Consider the following 18,667-nt stretch of genomic DNA (forward strand, 5'->3'; position numbering starts at 1 on the left):
AATGATCGATTAACCTACCGGAAATTGGCATGCATTGTGGGATCTAAACAAATAATCCTGTTGCTATCACTACGTTTACGTTTGACAGCTTAGAATATGTTAGAACATTGAGTTATTTTGATGAATTCTGAGGATGGACAGCAATATAAGACAATTGTTGGCGGCAGCTCAACAGTTTGGAGGTAGGATATGAACTGAAGGGTTTTCTTGAAATGTTTTATTTATGACCTAAACTTTGAATAAGATACAGACTTACGAGTGAATGATAATTATAAATTGTAGGGGTCGGGCTAACTCGGCCCACGGGACATCTCGTCCCACCCGTCGAGGGTGGGCCGAGTTGTCCCACCCGTTGGTATCGATAGTGATCGTGAGCGCTTGTCTGTGTTTGAGGTTATTTTGTCTTTGTGACGTCTTTTTTAACCGTAACTTTTATGGAATTCTGCTCAGTGGTTTCTGTAAAGAATATTTGCCAACTTTTGGGGGATACAACGACGTAAAAATGAAATTTCAGACGTTTTTATCGCGGTTCGCGATCCCCATAGGTTCACGTTCATTTCGCGCGGTGGGCTAACTCGGCCCAGCTAAGTTTTAGCTGTTGTTTTGTCAGTAAATCTCTGTAAAAATATCAATTTTATCATGTATGAAGGTGTATTCAGGGTTCCTTCAACTAATTTCATCTTCGAGGGAATTTAATTTTGCACATGTTTGGTGAAATGTGGGATATTTGTTCGCATGATTTCATCTTTGCCGTATCCGCACCGCACCGGTCTCGCCACCAGCAGCTCGCTCACGCATCACTGTGGCAGAGCTGAGCAGCGCCATGCCCATGCCCACTCTCGGCGAGGCACGGGGCGGCGCGGGGCACCCGCGCGAACGGCACAGAGGGAGCAGCCAGCCACTCCGTACCCGTATCCCCAGTAGACAAGAAATCAAATTATGTAGCAGATCATTCGATGTGAACTACATGAAGGTCATTATATGCATTTGATTTTAACTGTTCAATGTTTTGTTGTTGCTGTTGTTGTTGCTGATTTTATGTATAGATCTGCGTTCTACTCAAAAGTTATTTCTGTCCAATTTATGTTACCTTTTTTCTTAATAAAAACAAACAAGCAAAAGTCAAGGGGTGAGTCTGTTTATGGGCATTACCGTGGAAATTAATAAATTGTTTGATATCCAGTGGTCAGTTATTTGACCTGTAGATATGGATGGTTTGGTTGAATGGTTGATATCATGAAACCGGTAATGAAATGTAGTGCTAGCTAGATTGGCCTTGTTTATGATTGTAGGGCCTACCTTTTGTGTGTACTTTCAAAAATAAAAAGGAATTGTTTTTGTTTTGATGACATTGCCATTTTTGCCATGGGTTATACCCTAATTCAAGAGAAAAATCCTCTGCCACCTGTACCTGCACGATAATGGCCAACCGTCAAGTTCTTTTTCTTTTTTGTAATTTCCTTTTTATATATGTACGGTATATACAGTGTAAATCTCTCTCTCTCCCTCTACTGTATCTATGTTATGTATACTGTGATGATCTATTGAACCAAACTTGGACTTAAACATATCTTAATCTTTTCCATGCCTTATCCCTATTATATGTGTTAATCTTTTACATTTTTATTTATTTGTACAAAACAAGGCTGATTATAAAATTCTCAAATCCTTGCTTGTCCTGCACTCATTCATGCACATTTTTTTTTTTTTTTTTTTTAACAAGCAGCAAAGATGAATAGCTTCTCAAATGGTCTTCCTTCTCAAGCACGGTACTCAAAGTGTTACATAATTTGCAGTCATGCAGGGTCACAAAAGAAACATTACAACATGCACTGGTAGGCATCCGTAAGGTCACGCATATAAGCTCTCATCTTCCTTCACAAAAGAATCTGTTGTTTTGTGGCCATTGCATCCTTTCGACTGTTGCCCTGCCTGCCCTTGATTACAATGTACCGGTACTGCTCTTTCCAAGACTGCAAGATCACAGCAAATGTTGAATAATATTAATGTGAGCATAAAGTATGTTTTGTTCTGTTTTGTTTTGTCATTTTAACATCTATTACTTTATTATTTCCTCTCTATTTTTTTTTCTTGAATAACAGAACATTCTCATTTGACTTGAAATAATACTTTCATTTTTAATTATCACATTACCAAGTATCACCTGTGTACAAAGCTTTCTTTCCACAACTGCATTGTAAGTTCTGTATTTTTTAATGATTCTTCGTCTGGCTCTATAGATCGCCTACTGACAATATTTCCGCTTCCTTTCCCCGTCTCTCTTTCACTCTTCCATCAACCCATTCTTTTCTTATGCGTGATCAATGTGTTTGTTAAGTGTCAAATGAGATTTGATTTGAAACACTGCATACTTCATGTGAATTGCACACCAGTATTTTTTTTTTCCGAATTCATATTTACATAGAACAACTAGTGTGTGCATATCTACACTGATGTTCAATGTAGACAAATTTGATATCTTTAATAAAAAAGAAAGTCTCAAGTAGCGCTGTACTATGGATTAAAAAACATATGTGACAAAAACATCATTTTTTTTTTTAGAGTCATCACACTTCATCATCAGTGAATAGTGTGCATTCATAAAATGTGAATTCAATTCCACCACATTTTAAAGTGTGTTATAACGGTAATACAACATTTGTTCCTGTGACCTTGTAACAATTGCTCTGGTGTATCATTTTCTCCAAGGACTTGGGATCAAGGTTAGGATTGTGATAGGAGTAGGGTTAGAGTAATGCTCCTTCGTAGAATTTTTGTTTGGTTTAGCATGCAGAATTTCAAGTGAACAATTGTTGCAGGAGCAAATGTCATGGAACCATTACGACACTGACTTCAGTCCTACTTCAGTTAATAGGCCTACTTCAGTCGATAGTTTGCTTTCTTCTAGATTTTCACCTCTTGACCTACCTGTAAAACATACATGTAGTTAACCAGATAGTTGCCAATTGATGAACTCTGCCCCAGGTGAGGTGCATCGCAGGAAATGAGATTATTGTACATATGTCAATCCAGATACACTTCATGAAATGTTGCATTATTGTAACACTCATTTCGGTGTCCAACATTATGCTCAGTCACTCCGCAAAACTAGACAATGTCCTCTCAAAACTGAATATTCACTATAGCTGTAGGGGCTGAAGAAAGCAGATCTGTTCTCGGTCAGTTCCTGTGGTAGACTCTTTCTTAATTCTACCCACTTACTTTTTCCAGGGTAGTTAATTTACATATTAAAATCATAAGATAGACAAATCAACCAAAAACGAAAGGAGGAAGTAGTTTCACCCGAGGACCGAAGGAACCGATGGAAAATAAAGGTAGGGCCTACAGGTGATCACAAGGTGAAGTTGAACATGAATGGAAACAGATCAAAAGAGTTTGAGGACGTATGTGTGGAGGTGAGTGGAGAGAATTAGGTTGTGTGGAAAACTAAATGTGGATAATTCATTAGAGGTATGTCTGAAAAGTAAACTACAAATATGGAAAGCTACACAAAACAACAACAACAAACCAAAGCTACACAAAAAATTAGTTTCTGGTCACATTAATGCTCTGACATCATTGTTAGGTGTTTTGTTGATCTTGTTGATCTGTATTTATTGGTTTTCCACTGATTGCAATACAGTATAAGACAAATAACCATAAATCAAAATGATTACAAATAGTCAAAATAAGAATTACAGTAAAGATTAAAAAAAAGAGCAGCTTACAAGATTGAGGCATGGCCATGGAGACTTTGCAAAACATATAAGGGACTGAAAGGATATCCAAAGCACACCAGAGACAGCCCCACAAACCAACAGGAACTTACTCCATAGCTACACAGTGTAGAAGCCAGATCCCATTTATTATGAAGTTGGAGGTACCGGGTATACATCAGTGTTTTGTTGATTTTTGCTCTATGAATTTGCACATGGATAGCTATGTAAACATTAGTCCTACATGCTTCAAGTCATAAACATAATTTACATAAACTTAACATATCTAAATTTACTAATAGGACCAATATCCAACATGTCAGAAGGATGCATATCACCTTCCATGTACCCGAAACAATTTACGCAAAAAACAATAAAATAAAACAAAACAAAACAAAAAATCCATTGTGTATTATGTTCACCATGGGCCTAGTTATTGGAATGAACTTCCCAACATGCTGCACCGCACCACCTTCTTTCAAACATACTCTTACAGTCTTAGGCTGCGTTCACATAGGAGTATACTATTCGGGTATACGGTGCTCGTTTTCGAGGGCACACAAATATAGCTTGAATCGAACGACAGGATTTCCCAACACCGGTTCACATAAGAGGGCACTATTCGAAAATGCCGAATAGCATAGAATAGTATAGTGGGAATCGTGCTTGTTCGATTTTCGAACAGCGTATACCATTTCTCGTTTATGAAATGATGACGATTTTGGTCTCAATTTGCCCTTTAGCAAAAATAAGCATGTAGACTGACATTCTGATGCAGTTTAGAAATTTTTAGTAAGATTGCTGGGATGGTTGTGTACGAGGAAGAAATCCGGATGGTGCAGGTGATGGTGTACTGGGTCGACTTGACGGCGCATAGCGAATAGCGAATACCGTATACCGAATACTTCTATGTGAACGCAGCCTAAGGCTGCGTTCACATAGAAGTATTCGCTATTCGGGCACCGAGTACACCATCACCCGCACCGTCAACTCACCATCCCATGCAGTGAGGATTTCTTCCTCCTACATCCCAGCAAATCTTATTAACAATTTCTAAACTGCATCAGAATGTCAGTCTACATGCTTATTTTTGCTAAAGGGCAAATCCAGACCAAAAGTGTCATTATTTCATAAACGAGAGACGGTATACGCTGCAAGAAAATCGAACAAGCTCGATTCCCACTTTGCTATACTTTTCGCAGCTATTCAGTACTTTCGAATAGTGCCCTCCTATGTGAACCGGTGTGAGGAAATCCTATCGTTCGATTCAAGCTATTCGCATGCCCTCGAAAAACGAGCCCGAATACCTGAATAGTATATACTTCTATGTGAACGCAGCCTTAAAGCAACAACTTATTAGCAGCTACGGCACGAAAGTGCATACCGGGTACCTGGTAGTAAACTTGTTGCTTTTCTTCCTTGTCTATTCTTCTACTCCGGAGGGATCCTAACCAGGAATGCAGGTATTGATCAGCCTGCCTGTTACATTCCACAAGTCCTTCATTATTGTACCTGATTTCAGAATTCTTGTACGTGGCAGCTTGCCGGTTACCATGGTCACACAGTCTGGTTCTCAGTAGGAGCCCTATTGGAATGTGACTCCTGATGAGCTTATTCTCCATGTATAAGTTGCAGCTGAACAAACTTGCTGGTATGTATAGGCCCCATCATATTTCTAGTACCATAGCCCAATTCTAAACTCACCTTTGACTTCATGCTGAGACAGACTACTGTACATTTTTATTTTGTCTGTACTATTTTCATGAGAAATATGAAAATACATGTAAATTGAAATTGAAATTGAGAGTAACAGGAATGGAAGAGACCAACTACAATGTAAAAAACCAACTCACTATGACTACAAATGAAAATAAACTGGACGAAGGTGTCAACAAGCTGAGGTGAGAACTTATTTCTTCTTTTTCTATGTCACTGTCGAACATCCCAATGTAGTGGCCGACTGGACAAGGGAAGTTAAGTTCGGACTACCGAACTTAATATGGAATGTTAAACAAAAGAGTAGGTGTGGTGTGAAAGGGATGAACACATGAATGGGAAAGGAATGAGGGCGATAAAAAGAAACAGCATACAGGTCAATGAGAATGTGTGTCAACCTATGAACCTATACAATTATACAATTACAAACTGAACAAAATATAATGATCTGAGATTGAAAAGAATGAAATAGCCAAGAAGCTCAACAAATTCAAGTTTGCTGTCTTACCGTGGGCCTACATAATAGCAGGCCAACATAATACAATTTTAGGCGCAGGTAAGAAAAAATGTGAAATATTAGCAAATGTTACGCTTTGTCGAAAGTTATAGGTGTTACAAAAAAAAATCCCACTTTTGATCTTTAATGCAATGTAGTTCCAAAACTAGTACTACATTACAATCTCAGAGCTTACCTGGTCATATTTTCCCCTACCAGGCCCTACTACTACTTGCAGTATCCATCCTGCACAAGTCTGCATGCAATTCAATACCACAGAGTTTACTGGTCTATCCTGCCAGAGAAGTAATACCTGGTACTTGGGCGTAACAGAAAGAAAGAACATACATGTACTAATGTAAAATTAATTTCAGGGCCAATAGTATTCATTGTTAGTAGCAAGGTGCAGTCTATATGACAATTCAATGATAAAGTGATAAGTTAGGTTGCTACATAGATGTACTTCGATCACAATGTAATCTATTGCTTTATCTGCTGCTTTCGTTACAAGGTTATATATTCCATTCATTTCAGTACTGGTATAACAGTATTTCTTCAAATTCATGAAATTCTTCCGTCGAGATGTTTTTTAATGCAAGTGATTGACAAATTGCCCTACATCGATGTAATAATTATCTCTATAAATCATCATATTTACATAAACATTTATATCGATGTACGTGTAGGGCAATTTGTCAATCATTAGCAGTAACAACAGTATTTCTGTTTTTATAGTACATTGAATAAATATCACTTTGAAAACAGACTTCACCATAGTACTAGTAAATCATTTCAGACACAAAAAAAGTGACATTTTCACATATTAAAACTCGTATTATTTCACAAATGCTACATATTCGTAAATTAAGGAGCAGTGTCCCAACATAGCGAATAGTGCCATCCGAGTCACGTGATAATTGCCAATAATACAGCATGCATCCAAATCGTTATTTTATGTGTGTGTTGTGTGTGTGTGTGTGTGTTTTTTTTTTTTAAATTCAGTATCAATCATTAATAATAATAACGCTGATGCTGGGGGATAGACAGAAAAACAGCAAAATGACAACTGCAAACTGCATGAGGTTGGAATACATATGAATATTGAGTCATCCTGGAAAAAAAAATATCAGAAAAAAATAAAAGACAAAAAAAAAAAAATAAGAAAAAAGTCAAGCAACCCCCTATATGCCCGCCCAGCCTTTAGCAGAAACCCTTGCCCTTTCACCTTGGCATTGGCTGGCGGTAGCACACCAGCTCAGCCCAATTCACGCGACGTTGCAGCAAAACACAGTTGAGTTGAAACAAGTTGCTCCCTCTCTAGCTCTCAGCTCAAAGTTCAAGACAATGGATAGGAAAATGCCAACTGACTACTGCATAGAATTTAGTACTCACGCGAGAAAATTGGGAAGTGCAGCAAATGACGCCTTTTCCTCCAATTTCAACCACAGCCCGTATCCGTAGCGACGTTTACGGAGTGGCTGGCTGCTCCCTCTGTGCCGTTCGCGCGGGTGCCCCGCGCCGCCCCGTGCCTCGCCGAGAGTGGGCATGGGCATGGCGCTGCTCAGCTCTGCCACAGTGATGCGTGAGCGAGCTGCTGGTGGCGAGACCGGTGCGGTGCGGATACGGCAAAGATGAAATCATGCGAACAAATATCCAACATTTCACCAAACATGTGCAAAATTAAATTCCCTCGAAGATGAAATTAGTTGAAGAAACCCTGAATACACCTTCATACATGATAAAATTGATATTTTTACGGAGATTTACTGACAAAACAACAGCTAAAACTTAGCTGGGCCGAGTTAGCCCACCGCGCGAAATGAACGTGAACCTATGGGGATCGCGAACCGCGATAAAAACGTCTGAAATTTCATTTTTACGTCGTTGTATCCCCCAAAAGTTGGCAAATATTCTTTACAGAAACCACTGAGCAGAATTCCATAAAAGTTACGGTTAAAAAAGACGTCACAAAGACAAAATAACCTCAAACACAGACAAGCGCTCACGATCACTATCGATACCAACGGGTGGGACAACTCGGCCCACCCTCGACGGGTGGGACGAGTTGTCCCGTGGGCCGAGTTAGCCCGGATCCTAAATTGTAACATTGACGACAGCACACATTTTGCGTAGGATGGGACTGAAGTGGAATAGAAGTGCAAGTATGGTTGGACCTAAATGCACGCAAACCGAGTTGTATTGAACACCGTGTTGTACGAAGCTTTTTAGAAACTTCCATAGACATTACATTACGATTCGGTGAAAATATTCATTCGAAATTTTTGGTTATGACTGGGACATTTCTCCCAAACCTCTTTGATGGGTTGATAAGAATTTGTATCGCTTATGACTAACATTGCCCACATCGGAAATAGGAAAGATTTCTGTCTGCGTTTTTCCCTCCAGAACACATTCCACGGCTTTTATCTATTATCAAAATATCTCTCAATGCGCAGACATGCAGGAATCTTTCCTGTTTCCGTCGTTGACAATGTATTCATAACTGATACAAATTCTTATCAAAGCGGTTTGCAAGAAATGTAGGGTTGGACCTACTACTAATTGACCGCCTAATGTTTATTTGCTTGATAAGAATATTTAACACTGAAATTCACGTAAAAAACTTGACCGACGTGATTGAGAAAATCCAGCTCTATCAAATGCCGTTGTTCCCTTTTCGATTCGAAGTTTCAGTGCAAAAATATCGCCGACGAACTTGCGTGGCCTCGTTTCAGCTCCCCGCGGTAAATCGCGTTTTTAGGATCGACCGCTGATTTTGCATTGACAATGCACGCAAACCGAGTTGTATTGAACACCGTGTTGTACGAAGCTTTTTAGAAGCCTTTTAGAAACTTCCATAGACATTACATTGTGCTGTCATTACGATTCGGTGAAAATATTCATTCGAAATTTTGTCCTTGATTAAAACCATTAATGAACAGTGAATTATCGCGTTTTCCCACACCATCCTAATCTACATTCAAAGCCAATCCATTTTTATGTGCTTTGCGCGCAGAGAAGTGCGTACTAAGTAAGTGTTCAGTGCGCGAATTATACGCGGTCGGTTTCAATAAGGGTGGTCGATATGTAGTAGGGCTACTATATATGATTGAGAGATAATTTGATAATAAATCCGAGCTATGGAATGTGTTCTGGCGAGAAAATGCGTAGACAGAAATCTTTCCTATTTCCGTTGTGGACAATGTCGTCATAACCGATACGAATTCTTATCAAAGCGGGTTGCGAGAAATGTATGATTGAGAGATATTTTGATAATAAATCTAAGCAATGGATTGTGTTTTGGCAAGAAAATGCGTAGACTGAAATCTTTCCCTTTTCCGTCGCTGACAATGTATTCATAACTGATACGAATTCTTATCAAAGCAGTTTGCAAGAAATGTATACGATTGAGAGATATTTTGATAATAAATCCAAACCGTGGAATGTGTTCTGGAGAGAAAATGCACAGATAAAACTCTTTCATGACTTGTTTTCCTTGTGGATGTTGTATTCGTACCCCATTTCATCAAAGCAATAATGTGAATATTCTCCTACTGAAAAAGACATCTTAGAGATTAACTATACACAGCCCAGTCGCTGTACATGGTACGTCGCGACAGGGCTGTACGAGCGCGACCACCAACCACTAGGAGAGCGACGTAATCGTATCACGATAGCTTTAACTTTTGATACTTACGATCATTTTTGTCACCTCAAACTCATCGAGTATACTCTTCAATATTTACTCTACATCTGATGCTATCAGTATTCAAATGTACGTAATGAAACTTACCGAAATTGATCATCATATCCAGCAATAACAGCATGTCCACACCGTACACCGTTGTGTTGTCAATTGAGGTTCCTCACTTCGAGGCTGCATGCCGTGCTCGTCAGACGCTGTTTTCGCATAGCGTAAACAGTGTCTGGTCGGGCTACTTAGAGATATAACAGAGATCTTTCTGTTTCAATATGTGCCTTGTTTAAAAAAAAAATGGGCACATTTTCCCCTTTCTTTTTTCAGTGTTGTAAAACTTACCATAAAAACCAGTAGGAGAGTACATTACACATGCGTGGTCAAACTGCATTGTTTTGCATACAAACTATATACTCCTGTGCGTGCGTAAGGTCGCTCTGAAAATCTCGCAGCTTGTGCGCCGTCCGTGCTGGATGGGGCAAAGCGCCAAAAGTCTGTGGACATCGGAATTCACGAAGATTGTGAACCCATAATACCTACAAAGTGATCAGTTTGCTGACAAATTCGAGTACCCACCTTCTCTGTCGGTGTGGAATAGTGATTTAGAATATATATGCACAAGATCAGGTTAGTTCTGATTTTATTTTTCTTGTTATGAGTCTTTGTAAAATTATGTCAGACTTCAGCTTCATGGGACTGATTCGTGCATAGAGAGGTGAGAGCCGCAGAAAAAAGCACCGAAAATATTTAGTTGGATCAGGCCGCTAGGTGCGGCAGCCTTGCATTGAGCGAACCCGCTAGCGTCTGTGTTTCGATGGGTGGCTGTACATCGGTTGATTAAAACTCAATTTTTGTAAAAAAAAAGAACAGACAGAATTTTTTCTTCTTTTCATCATGGATAGTGGACATGTGTGTGTAACAAAAAATCAATGCGCAAAGTTGTGACAATTTATATGTCAGATGTGAGATAAATGAAAAGTGAAGAGGGAGCTTTATGAGTCTCTCTCCCCGGGGGCTTCATGAGGCTCTCCGCAGGCCTCATGAGGCAGAGGGGTGCTCGTATGGGGGAGCAGGCCTCATGAGTGGGTTTCCTGGACTGGTGTAGTGAGTAGACACATCTAACGCTAACTTCGAAAATAATTCCCATCTACAGTGTACCTAGAAAGTGTGAAATTTTAACACTTTATGGTAGATCTAGATTCTAGGATGATCTACAGTGTATGTTTCACATTTTCTTACACAAACAGAGTTTGGCAAAGTATGTTGCATAAGCATGTGTTGGGCATGCATATTTTCAACACACATAGAAAAAACAGTAGACCCGAGATGTAGCTTGTAGATTCACAGACACAGGTTTTTGTTGAGTTGTTGTTCTTTTTTTCTGACACAGATAAATATGAATCATAGTGAGCTGGCATAGACTTCTATCTACTAGATATACATTTTGTAGATCTACATTTTTTATGTATGTGCACTAAGTGTATTCATATCTTTTTTAGCACTTTTTTTCAAGTGGTGTTTGCTTCAAAACTGCAGACATTGTCCCCATTCTAGCCGAGCATCTCCCCCATTCTAGCTGAGCATCTCATAGAACTGAACATACAAGTTCACATCCAGTTGCTCTGTGATAAGGAGACTTAATGGGGAAATGAATGTGTTTTGGTGATATCAAAACCTCTTAATTCTTCACATCCAAATGTATATCGATTTGGAATGTTGCGACGTTGCAGTCAGTTTTCAAGTCAGTGTTCCTTCAAGGAGTATGCTCAACTTGTTCCGCTACATATTTTTTTTTTTTTTGTCTTTTTTGCACAGTCCAAGGAGATGGCTCGTTCTTGCACCAAGCCTATGATCTGCTCAAAAGTGCTGCTGAGGCAAAGCCCAATCCTGATGGACCCCTGCCATTCAACCAGGATCTTTATGTCCTGTGCGCAGAACTTGCTCTTCAGGTAAATGTGTTTTCTTTTCCTTAGCCTGTTTTTGATTCCTGGTGGTTAAGAAATCAAAATGTCAACCTTAAACATGGTATGGAAGACTGTGGTTTTTTTTTTTTTTTTTTTTACAAGAAATATCACTTTCGGTGTACATACTGATACTGTACTCACTAAATGCTTGTGTATCTGTTTATAAATCTGAATTAAGACACTGTGGCCAAAGTAAGAAAAAGAAATGCAATCCAGTAGTCGATTTATACAGTCTTGTGCAGGAATAATGTCATTCATTGCACAGTTGGATTGACCAGGGTTCTGTTGCAATAGATAGATAAAATTACAATACTGTAAGTGGTACTTTCACTGATTACTCACACTTCTGAGAGTGTGAACAAAATGCATTGTTTGTTTGTTTGTTTGTTTTTCTCTCTTTCCCTCTGTTGAGATGTTGGTATATGATCAGAAATATTTTTCGTCCACAAGATTCTAAACAAGTGGGGTTCACTGAAATTGGCCCAAAGTGAAAATCAATACTGGAAAAGTTTCCACTCTCATAATAGATCATCCACCCAGCCCACCCAACCCCAAAACAAATAGATATTTGTTATATACCTTTACTTTTATTCTCCATTGTCACATAGAATGGCCTTCCTCACATTACCAAGGAGAGTCTGAAGATGTTCTTCATGAAGACTCCACCGGCAAACCAGTTTCTCTGCAGAGCCTATCTCTGTCAGGCTCAGCTACTGGCCCCAACATCGGCCAATGATTCTGTAAGCGTTCATAATGTGTTTCACTCATGATTACTGTGGTATTACTTGTGATTCTCAGGACATCGTTATTATTATTATAATTATTATTATTGTGATGATGTGATGATGATGATTATGATTATTATTATTATCATCATTATTTTTATTATTAATATTATTGTTATTGTTATTATTATTATCATCATTATTTCTATTTTAAACAGCTCCCACTGCTTGCAATAGCTGCTGTATGTTACAAACCATAGAATGTAGGGAAGTGCATAGATATTGAGTACCAGGTACATTTGCATTCTAAATATAAAAAGCAGTACCATGACAGAAGCAGGGAAGTGGAAAAAGGATTATGAAGAAAGATGCCGAAAAGAAGCGTCAGCATGCTCTGTTAGCTGACTTTATGAACATGTGTAACACTGCTTGCTGATATTAAGCAAAATGGTGGACAAACATTATGACAATAGTTATAGAAATGTAAAGAAAAATAAATGACTAGGAGCTGCTTGCAGGCATGCTGCAGTGCAGGGGATGAGAGGTAGGTAGAAGTCATGTTTAGAAACGTTAAGTTGATCGATTATTCAGTAGCCTTGATAACTTCATATCATATTTCCATTAACAGGCACAATTAGAAAAGGCAGTGGTGTACATACTGAAGGCTATCAACTTTGCCAAGGAGAACACAAGGTAAGACAATGTCAAAAGGTTGCCAAGTGCTGTGAAATGAAGCAGTATTGTATTCTTAACTCATGTCATAGTGTGAAACACAGACCCTATTATATTATTGGACCAATGAAATCAATCTTTAGAGTAATATTAGTGCTACTGTATTTCATTTTATTGTTCATCTATCTTTCTTCACATCGAGAATAGCTGTGTGTATACTGGGCTTCAGAAGAGCTATGTTTATTTTGCTATCAAATGGGAGAAAAATAATGTCAAAGTACAAAAAATGGTGTCAAAGAATTTTTCGAATTCGTAATCATAAGAAATGCTTATAAAACATGTAGAAATAAAATAATACACTTTGTTCATTATTGTCTTCTAATGAGGGTAAAGCAAGACCTGAAAAGATTAGATTTAATCACTTGCAGCAAAGCTCTCCTCTTGGAGCTGAAATCATTCTTGCCTTCTTTCCTTGTGTGTGTGTCATAGGTATCACTTCCTCGTGTACAACGCCTCTGTGCTGTACTGGCAGTTTTGCCGACCCTTCCTGAAGCCAAACTTCCGCCAGTTCCTGTCGGTCAGCCTCCACCACGTGGTCAAGGCTCTGGATGACATCGAGGACAAGGACTACGAGTGGCGGGCCCAGCTCATGCTGGCCCTTATCGAGTGTCACGTCGACGCTGGTCGCACCAAGGAGGCGGCTGAGGTCAGCAAGGCGACGTCCGAGTTCACCAAGACCCACGTCCCCCTCATGTACAAGCAGGTCATCGCCCTCCAGGTTTGTGATCAGGGATAAAACATACAATAACATTTAGAAGCGCACTCCAGATGGAATTTAAGAAGAACTCCTGTACAAATATTGCATGTGCAGTCTCTCAGACACAGAGCACAGGCATATAGCAAGTATGTTTATTCTGTCATATGATGGAAATTCAAACCATTTACCCATGAAAATTGGTCAATCTTCTACAAAATCTGTGGTACTTTGAGTGAAAATCTTATTGGGAGGATGTATTTTTAGCAGCGCAACAATTTTATTGTCTCGTCTGCATAGCCGAAGCAAGACATAGGCATCACTTTTCTGTTGTCGTCAGCATCGTCAACAGTTTGGTGTATTCTCAAATACTTTCCACAGCTTTGAGCTATGACCACCAAACTCACGCCACAGGTACATGACCTAAAAATGCTGCTTAAATTTGAATATGGGTGAGGTACTTTTTCACTTGTGAAGTGTGTGTAAATGAGGCTTTGTGCCAAAATTGTGAGTCTAGAGTTGTTGTTTTTTTCCCCCCAGCTCTTGAACAGGTCATTGTTTTGCCAACTTGAATGAATGATGTGAGTCAGTGCTTTTTGAAAGTCATAATTGTTAGTTCATCAGGCACAACTGCATTGTTGCATTGTTGGTTGCAGTGCATATATACCACAATCATACCATCGTATATAGAGGAATAAACATACCTTCCACGAACAAAAACGGGGCAAAGTGTTTCTATGTTTTTGAATTGTTGCCAGGTTCGTCACCAGCTTGTGGACATGAACAAATTGGCCAAGGATCTGAAACCCAGCGGAGAGCTCTCTGTCTACTTCAAGCTCATGCGACTGAGAGTGTGAGTATAGGGATTGGCCATCAAAGTTGGGCCATGTCTTACATTCACAGCCAGGAGTCACCATGTGAAAGAATTCATCCTTTCCTATTTCATCTTATCTTCAATCAGCTTTTGTTAGAGAATGCCACATTACATACAGTATATGCCATAAATTTCGCGAGTCTAAATTTTCGCAAATCGGGACTTCCCGACAATTTCGCGAGTGGTTAAATTCGTGATCGTGGAGTCCTGTACTGAATGTACACGTGTACGTCACATTCATATCGGCATTAGCGTCAGTATTTTCGCGTGTCTTTAATTTCGCGAATAGCAGCTGACTCGCGAAATTCGCGAAAATAAAAACCACGCAAAATATTTGACGTATACAGTATAAGCATCACCATGTTACAAAAGAATATTACGTAAGTGCTGATTGCTCATCAGCTCTGTGTTCCAGTTGACTTTTAATGAACAAAGTAGCAATTTAAAAAAAATGGAAATGACTGATGAAGTTCATTTTTCATTAGGGTGTAAAATATGAAAGTCATGGAATTATAATGCTTCACATGTTCCCACAAAACCTCATTATTGGCTTTTATTGGCTTACAGCCACAAATTCAAATGAGATTAGGTAGTGCATTTTGCATATCTATTTCCAATATCCAACACAGCGCATGTGAGCAGGGAGAGGTCACCGAGCCTGCCCCCCACCTGGAAAGAATTCTGAAGAATATTGTGCACGATGAAGACTTCTCCCGGTCCTCAAGCTCCATGAGCGTGGCCAGTGGGCGCAAGACTGCCACGCCCTCCCAGCCGGAAGAGAAGTAAGATGTTTTCCATCATTAAGATCTTTAAAAAAAAAACCAAACAAACAAACAATATTTGATGGCAAATGTGTGTGAACTCAAGCTGCTGTATGAAAGAATGGAAACATCATGATAAGTTGAGGTGTGCTTGCTGTGGCGAAAAAGAAACTGTTGTAAGATCAAATTATTTTACAGGTGTGTTGGAGGAAAGACCAACAAGAAATGTTGTGGGAATCTGCAATGTTAGTGTATGCTTGAATGTTTTACAGCTTTGTGAGTATGCGTGGGGGTTGTGTGCAAGTGCGCATAACATGCAGAAAATCAGCATAAAAGAAAGCTGACAGCTGGACAATCCTAGATGCTTTTTTTTTTGTATACACATCTTCATGTATCTGTCGTGATGTGATGTCATATTCAATAAAGGCTCTTTCTTCTCTTTCTTGAAGTGTTTTTTTTTCTTGAAAAAATCTTGATTGTAGGAAACAGAAAGACTCTACATTTACTTTTAGAATCATAACCCTCACCAATGATTAAAGGCAATCTGCCCTTGTATTGGGCTCTGCCTTCACTGATTCATTATGCACAATGTTTGAAGTTTCAAACCATATAATCTTTGCTATAAATAATCGGACAGTACTCTTGTGTAAGAATGAGGCCAGGCAAAGTCATTGCTTTAGAGCAGATAAAAAAGAAACATACAGTCAATCTCGGATACCTCGAATTCGTCGGGACTGAAGAAAATGGTTCGACGTACGCGAATTTCGAGGTACGCATACGTCAAATTTTCTTCGACTTATCCGACGTTTATCGATGTTCAACGTTTATCGATGTTCAACATGGTATCTGTTATAGTGCCTACTGATTGTTTGCATGCTTGTCAATTGGAATTGAATCGACTTTTATATGAATGAATTGAATGAAAATCGGAATTGAAATCAAAATTTCAGAAATAAAGATTTAGGTGGCCCGATCGCGCCGCCAAAAAAAAAGAAAAAAAGTCGGATTTTTGCCTTTACTTTTGAAAATGAACAGTGGTAACAATGGGCTCCGTAAGATGCTAAAATAAATGTCAGATGTTTGCTTTTAATTGTGGAAATGAATAACGGTAATATTCGACTCGGTATGATACTAAAACAAATGTCGGATGTTTGCTCATACTTTTGGAAATGAATAACGATAAGACTCAGATTTGTATGGTGCTAAAACTAATGTCAGATATTTGATTTTGCGTTCGGAAATGAATAAGGATAACATTCGGCTCTGGAAGCCGCTGAAATAAATGTCGAATATTGGCTTTGACGTTCAGAAAAGAAAAACAATAAAATTCAACTCCGTACGATGGTTAAATAAATGTCGGATGTTTCCTTATACATAGCAATAACAGTCGGCTCCGGAAGATGCTAAAATAGATGTCAGATGATCGCTTTTATGTTCGGAAGTGAATAGCAGTAATATTCTGCTCCATACGATGCTAAAATAACTGTCGAATGCTTGCTTTTAAATTTCGAAATGAATAACAGTAACATTCAGCTGCTTTCAATGGTAAAATTAATGTTTGATGTTTGCTTTGACGTTCGGAAATGAGTAACAATAATATTAAACTCCTTACGATGATAAAATAAATGCTGGATGTTCACTTTTACGTTCGAAAGTAAATTGCAATAACATTTAGCTCTGGAAGATGCTAAAATAAATGTCGAATGTTTGCTTTGATGTTCTGAAATGAATAACAATAATATTCAACTCCGTACGATGATAAAATAAATGCCGGATGTGTGCTTTTACGTTCGAAAGTAAATGTCAATAACATTCAGCTCTGGAGGATGCTAAAATACATGTCGAATGATTGCTTTTACGTTTGGCATGTTTGGAAGTGAATAGCAGTAATATTCTGCCCCATACGATGCTAAAAAAGTATTGGATATTTGCTATTACATTTCGAAATGAATATCAGTAACATTCAGCTACGTTTGATGGTAAGATAAATGTCTGATGTCTGCCTTGACGTTCAAAAATGAAAAACAGTAACATTCGGCTCCCTGCGATGATAAAATAATTGTCAGATGATTCATTTCACTTTCGGAAGTGGACAGCAGTAACATTCGGCTCCGTACGATAATAAAATAAATTTCGGATGTTTGAAATGAATAATGGTAATATTCTGCTCCGTACGATGCAAAAATAAATAACAGATTGTTGCTTTTACATTTGGAAATGATTAACGGTATTAATCCGCTCAGTTAGATGCTAAAACAAATAGCGGATGTTTGCTTTCACGTTTGGAAATGGATTAGGACAGCATTCAGCTCCGTAAGATTCTAAAATGAATGTTGGTTGTTTGCTTTTACATTTAAAAATGAATAACGGTAAATTCCAGCTTTTTACAATGCTAAAACAAATGTCGGATGCTAACAAATGTCAGCAAATGCTCCCATTTTCTCATTTCAAACGGAAGTTTTGACCTCCTAAATATATGCGTCAACTTTTATAATAATCTCTACGCCAATTTGCCAAATCTTAAAACACAGAATAAGATGATTGAATTTTCTATTCATTTGTTTTAGACATGAGCATCTGTATCACTTCAATAATGTTTAATATTAATTTTTCTATGTATAGTAGGACCGATTTAGTTTTTCTAATGTTTTTCTTGATTTTTTTTGTGTGTGTCACCAGGTTTTACTTTCGACCACCAAAAAATAAAATCAATGATATTGGTGGCCCGATAAAAGTTAGTGTGGAGCCCTGTCTATTCTATTCTTCATTTAATATGCTCAGCCTATACTTCCAGATCATATACCACACTATTTTCATAATCGCATTGCTGGAAAAAAAAAACAGTTTCAGTGCTTGCGTTCTCCGGGAAGAATAAATGAAACAAACTTCGTGAAAGGCAAAAAAAAAAAAGTTTAAAAAAAAAGGCACTATGCAGGAGATTGAATGAATTAGATGTTTTGACAGTGGAGCATGATTAATGCCAAAGATATAACTCTCAACACGTAAGCAGGTGCGCCACGATGGTTAAGAAATCTACGCGCACGGTATGACTATCACAATAAAAAATCAGAACACAGGGGTTAACGAGGTAACCGAACTTCGAGTTATCTTTTTCGAGCTACGCAAATTTTGATACACGGAAACTCCATAGGAACAATCGGGACTTTCACTTTGCCCCCGAGGTAAGTGATATTTGGCTTATCCGACGTCGAGGTATCCGAGTTTGACTGTATATACATCACATATTTCAGTGTGTTATTTCATGTAACCTTGACAGTTTTAATTTAAGATT

General features: G+C 38.5%; 1 protein-coding gene across 1 annotated transcript in view; it reads left to right on the forward strand.

The window, feature by feature from the left end:
• Nucleotides 1-86: 86 nt before the first annotated feature.
• LOC140241376 (cilia- and flagella-associated protein 46-like) overlaps nucleotides 87-18,667 on the forward strand; it is a 94,473-nt gene continuing 75,892 nt past the window's right edge. The window contains exons 1-7 of the mRNA XM_072321106.1: nucleotides 87-182; nucleotides 11,441-11,574; nucleotides 12,198-12,329; nucleotides 12,943-13,007; nucleotides 13,476-13,764; nucleotides 14,499-14,593; nucleotides 15,244-15,396. Coding sequence (XP_072177207.1) covers nucleotides 134-182; nucleotides 11,441-11,574; nucleotides 12,198-12,329; nucleotides 12,943-13,007; nucleotides 13,476-13,764; nucleotides 14,499-14,593; nucleotides 15,244-15,396 — 917 coding nt within the window. The 5' untranslated portion in view covers nucleotides 87-133. The remainder of the gene's footprint in view (nucleotides 183-11,440; nucleotides 11,575-12,197; nucleotides 12,330-12,942; nucleotides 13,008-13,475; nucleotides 13,765-14,498; nucleotides 14,594-15,243; nucleotides 15,397-18,667) is intronic.

Source organism: Diadema setosum, chromosome 18 (genome assembly GCF_964275005.1).
Source record: "Diadema setosum chromosome 18, eeDiaSeto1, whole genome shotgun sequence".
NCBI lineage: Eukaryota > Metazoa > Echinodermata > Echinoidea > Diadematoida > Diadematidae > Diadema > Diadema setosum.